At 47.8% G+C, this 5,567-nt stretch overlaps 1 protein-coding gene across 1 annotated transcript in view; it reads left to right on the forward strand.

Annotated features, from left to right (window-relative positions):
- Positions 1 to 5,567, forward strand: part of IFNGR2 (interferon gamma receptor 2) — a 28,782-nt gene that overhangs the window by 7,124 nt on the left and 16,091 nt on the right. Inside the window, exon 3 of the mRNA XM_021717045.1 lies at positions 4,790 to 4,995. Within this exon, the coding sequence (XP_021572720.1) occupies positions 4,790 to 4,995 (206 nt within the window). The remainder of the gene's footprint in view (positions 1 to 4,789; positions 4,996 to 5,567) is intronic.

Raw genomic sequence — 5,567 nt, forward strand, 5'->3', positions numbered from 1 at the left:
GAGTCTCACTCTGTCGCCCAGACTGGAGTACAGTGGCCGCTCCCGGCCACCGCAGCCTCACCCTACTGGGCTCTGGCGATCCTTCTGCCTCAGCCTTCCAAGTAGCTGGCACTACAGGTACGCGCTACCACGCCCGGCTAATTTTTGATTTATGGTAAAGATGAGGTCTTGCCAAGTTGCCCAGGCGGGTCTTGAACCTGCAGGCTTAGGCAATCCACTCACCTCGGCCTCCCAAAGTGCTGGGATTACAGACTGAGCCACTGAGCCCGGCCTAATTTCAACTTTAAATTCTCCCACAAAGGCTGGCATGTTGGCTCATGCCTGCAATCCCAGCACCTCCTGCCTCTGGTAAATTCCCCCAGTGATGATCAATTACCAACATCAAATCATCTGTGATAAATGGAGCAGTGACTAGAACTGGCTACACTGTTCGCAGGGCCCCATGCAAAATGAAAACGTGGGGCTGCTTGTTCAAAAAGTTTAAGAATGTTAAGATGGCGACTGCAGAGCATCAAACCCAGTTTCCTGGTGTGACTGCACAGGTCATGGGCCATGAAGTTGGCCTTACACTCAGCATTCGGTCAACATAACACCCCAGGGCTAAACAAGAAGCTCTCAGTGAGATACATCACACTGATGTGTTGACTTAGCCTTGATAACGACTTCTAGGCTTAGCATTCCTCAGCCTTGAACAGGGAACTATGTTTGTGGGTTGACAGAGAAGTTGCCTCTAAATAATTAGAAAAAACTGTATTGAATTTTTTTGTAAAAAAAACCTTTGACAGAGATTGGGTGCAGTGGCTCACACCTATAATTCCAGCACTCCTGAGGTCAAGACAGGAGGATTGCTTAAGCCCAGGAGTTCACGACTAGCCCAGGCAACATAGCGAGACCTTGTCGCCACAAAAAAAATTTTTTTAATTAGCCAGGCGTGATGGCTCACTCCTGTAATCTCAGAACTTTGGGAGGCAGAAGTGAGGATTGTCTGAGCCAAGGGGTACAAGACCTTGTCTCTACAATAAATCAAAAATATTAGCCCATCATAGTGGCACACACCTGTAGTTCCGGCTACTCAGGAGGCTGAGGAGAGCCTGAGCCTAAGAGGTCAAGGCTGTGATGACCATGTTTGTGCCACTGTACTCTAGCCTAGGTGACAGAGTGAGACTCCGACTCAAATCTCAAGTCTCACCAAATTGCCCAGACTGGTCTCAAACCCCCGGGCTCAGGCAATTCACTCGCCTCCAACTCCCAAAGTGCTGTGATTACAGGCATAAACTGCTGCACCCAGCTTATTTTTAGATATTTGAATGTGTTGGGGTCTTTTTAAATCAATTTTGAGGCTTGTGGGACTTAAATGTCCATCCTGTTTCTCTATGGTAAAGCATGATTATGATTATAAACGAAAGTGCCTTTATTTTCTTGATAGTCACAGTAGCAAATCCAAAATTACATGGAGCACTTTGTGCAAGAATTTATTTATTTATTATTTATTATTTTTTTAATCAGATTTTCACTCTGTTGCCCAGGCTGGAGTGCAGTGGCACACTCACAGCTACCACAGCCTCAACCTGCTAGACTCAGGCAATCCTTCTGCCTCAACCTTCCAAGTAGCTAGAACTATGGGCACGTGCTACCACGTCTGGCTAATTTTTTTATTTATTTTAGAGACGAGATCTTTGCCCAGGCTGGTCCCAAACCCCTGGACTCAGGCAATCCTCTCACCTCGGCTTCCCAAAGTGCTGGAATTACAGGTGTGAGCTGACAACGCCCAGCGGAAAATATTTTTTAAATTTTCTTTTTTTTTTCTGATTTGGATAGCAGTCCATGTTCTTTATAGAAAATGTAGCAAACCCAGAAACATAAAAAGCCTCAAATTAAAATAATCTATTGTTCTATACTCCAAGAATAATTACTATTCTTATTTTAGTGTATTTATCTCTAGACTTTTTTCCTAAATAAGTGCATTTGTTTGAAAATGTGTGTGTGTAGGCTGGGTGCAGTGGCTCATGCCTGTAATCCCAGCACTTTGGGAGGCCGAGGTGAGATGATTGCCTGAGTCCAGGGGTTTGAGACTAGCCTGGGCAACTTGGCGAGACCTTGTCTCTACAATAAATAATTTCAAAAAATTAGCCAGGCATGGTGATACGTGCCTGTAGTTCCAGCTATTTGGAAGGCTGAGGCAGAAGGATCGCCTGAGCCCAGCAGGTTGTAGCAGTGATAGCTGTGAGTGTGCCACTGCACTCCAGCCTGGGTGACAGAGTGAGACTCCAACTCAAAAAAAAAAAGTTTATGTATAAAACAAATAAAATTGAATCAAGAAACAAAACTGGGTCACCCTTTTTTTTTTTTGAGTTGGGATCTCACTCTGTTGCCCAGGCTAGAGTGGTTGGAGTGCAGTAGCGTGATTACTAGTTCACCACAGCCTCCAACTCTCGGGCTCCAGTGAACCTTGCCCCTCAGCCTTCAGAATAACTGGGACTATAGGCGCACACCACCACAACTGGCTAATATTTTATATTTTTTGTAAAGATAAGTTCTCTCTATATTACCAAAGCTGGTCTCAAACTCCTGGTCTCAGGCAATCCTCCCATCTCTACTCCCAAAGTATTGGAATTACAGACAAGCCACCACACCCAGTCTACATTTTGAGGTTTTATTTCCCTTTTTTAAAATTTTAACTTAATAGTTAAGCATGTGAGCATTTTTTTCATATAATTATTTCTGTGTGATCATTGTTTTGTATGGTTTTTTGGTTTTTTTCAGTTGGCATCTTACTCTGTCACTCAGGCTGGAGTGCAATGGCACACTCATGGCCACCCCAGCATCAACCTACTGGGCTCCAGCGATCCTTCTGCCTCAGCCTTCCAAGTAGCCAGAATGTCAGGCACACACTACTATGCCTGGCTAATTTTTGATTTATTATAGAGATGAGGTCTCGCCAAGTTGCCTGGGCTGGTCTCAAACCCACGGACTCAGGCAATCCACTTGCCTTGGCCTCCCAAAGTGCTGGGATTACAGGCTGAGCCACTGAGCCCAGCCCTTTTTTTCTTTTTGAGTCAGAGTCTCACTCTGTGCCCAGACTGGAGTGCAGTGGCATGCTCATGGCCACCGCAGCCTCAACCTGCTGGGCTCAGGTCCTTCCGCCTCAGCCTTCCAAGTAGCTGGAACTACAGGCACGCGCCACCATGCCCAGCTAATTTTTTTATTTATTGTAGAGATGAGGTCTTGCCAAGTTGTCTGGGCTGGTCTGGAACCCGTGGACTCAGGCAATCCTCTGACCTTGGCCTCTCAAAGTGCTGGAATTATAGGCATGAGCCACCACACCCGGCCTTGTATGGTTTATTATATGTAGCATCACACATGCTGTGTTTAAGTTTTCCCCATTCACGGGCATAGATAGTTGCCAGCTAGTGACTGTAACACGTACATCCTCGTACATGAGTCTTCTTGCTTATTTTCATGCATTTCTAGAAGAGGGCTTACTGGGTCAAAGGAGATGAGCTTACTTAATGTTTTTGGAAGTGACCTAGCAGAGGCTGGACAGACTGCTTGAGTCCTAGGGACAGATTGAGCCATGAAAGTGCCCAGGGTGGGCCAGGCGCAGTGGCTTACGCCTGTAATCCCAGCACTTTGGGAGGTGGAGGCAGGAAGGTTGTCTGAGTCCTGGCATTTGAGACCAGCTGGACAGCTTGGCGAGACCTCGTCTCTATAATAAATTTTTAAAAAATTAGCCAGGTAGCCAGGCTCGGTGGCTCAGCCTGTAATCCCAGCGCTTTGGGAGCCTGAGGTGAGTGGATTGCCTGAACCGGTGGGTTCGAGACCCGCCTGGGCAACTTGGCGAGACCTCATCTCTACAATAAATCAAAAAATCAGCTGGGTGTGGTAGCACACGCCTGTAGTTCTGGCTACTCAGAAGGCTGAGGCGAAAGGATCACTGGAGCCCAGCAGGTCGAGGCTGCGGTGGCCGGAAGCGGCCACTGCACTCCAGTCTGGGCGACGGAGTGAGACTCCAACTCAAAAAAAAAATTAGCCAGGCATGGTGGCTTACACCTGTAGTTTCAGCTTCTTGGAAGGCTGAAGCAGAAGAATCGCCTGAGACTAGCAGGTCAAGGCTATGGTGGCTGTGAGCTTGCCACTGCACTCCAGCCTGGGTTACAGAGTGAGACTAAGAAGTGGCTGGGGTGGCAGAAAGCAGGCCCTGCACTGCATCTGAGGAAGGCCCTTCATGTTGCTCTGGAAGCCTGGCAGGGTTGAGGGGGCAGGGGGCGGGTGTTAAGGTGTCTTTAAGTGACTGTATAGCTTAAAAAGAGATCACCCGCTAGGTGCAGTGGCTCATTCCTGTAATCCCAGCACTTTGGGAGACCAGCCTGAACAACTTAGCCAGGCACAGTGGCACGTGCCTGTAGTTCCAGCTACTTAGAAGGCTGAGGTGGAAGGATCGCCTGAGCTCAGCAGGCTGACGCTGGGGTGGCTGTGAGCATGCCACTGGACTCCAGCCTGGGCAACAAAGACAGAATCTAACTCAAAAAAAAAAAAAAGTTAGCCAGGTATGGTGGCATGCACCTGTAGTTCCAGCTACTCAGGAGACGGAGGCAGGAGAATCACTTGAGCCCAGGATTTGGAGGCTGCATTTAACCATGATCGTGCTACTGTACTCCAGGCTGAGTATCAGAATAAAACCCTTTTCCCTCAAAAAAAAAAAAAAAAAGTAAATACATATCAGCTCTGGGGAAACTGTTAAGCATGAAGAGGAGAGATTTCATGAATTAAAATCCTGTTTTTCTTTCAGCACGGACAGCGAGTGGTCAAATGTGGATGTTAAGTCTGTAGGAGTGAACTGTACCCAGATCGCGGCAACCAAGTGTGACTTCACTGCGGCTGGCCTCTCCAAGGGCTTCCAGATGGATTTCAAGGTCACACTTCGCCTTCGAGCTAAGCTAGGAAAGCTCCGTTCTGCCTGGGTGACGATGCCTTGGTTTCAACACTATCTGAATGGTAAGAAGGGTTGGGTACGTAGCTTCCACTGTGCTTTCTAGGTTTTCTTCACTTACCTCTTCAATGGGCAGTATCTACTCCACGCACCTCAGTCCTGTCCCGCACCCAAAGGAGGCAGCACACATGTGGGCAAGAGAGTCAAACCCATGCACTAACCTTGCAGGCCGATGTGTGATTTGCTAAACCAAGGTGGGCAGACTACAGCCTGTAGGCCAAACCTAGCCCATCACCTGTCGTTGTAAATAAAGTTTTATAAGAACATGGTTTTGGCTGGGTGCAGTGGCTCAATTCTGTAATCCCAGAACTTTGGGAGGCCGAGGTGAGAGGATTGCCTGAGCTCAGGGGTTCAAGACCAGCCTGGACAACTTGACGAGAGCTCGTCTCTACAATAAATTAAAAAATTAGCAGGTGTGGTAGCACACACCCGTAGTCCTGGCTACTTGGGAAGCTGAGGCAGAAGGATTGCCTGAGCCCAGCAGGTCGAGGCTGTGGTGGCTGTGAATATGCCACTGCACTCCAGTCTGGGTGACAGTGAAGCTCCAACTCAAAAAAAAAAAAAGAGCCAGGCTCGG

This window comes from Carlito syrichta, unplaced genomic scaffold, assembly GCF_000164805.1.
Source record: "Carlito syrichta isolate Samal-C Ts95f unplaced genomic scaffold, Tarsius_syrichta-2.0.1 Scaffold309198, whole genome shotgun sequence".
In the NCBI taxonomy this organism is placed as follows: domain Eukaryota; kingdom Metazoa; phylum Chordata; class Mammalia; order Primates; family Tarsiidae; genus Carlito; species Carlito syrichta.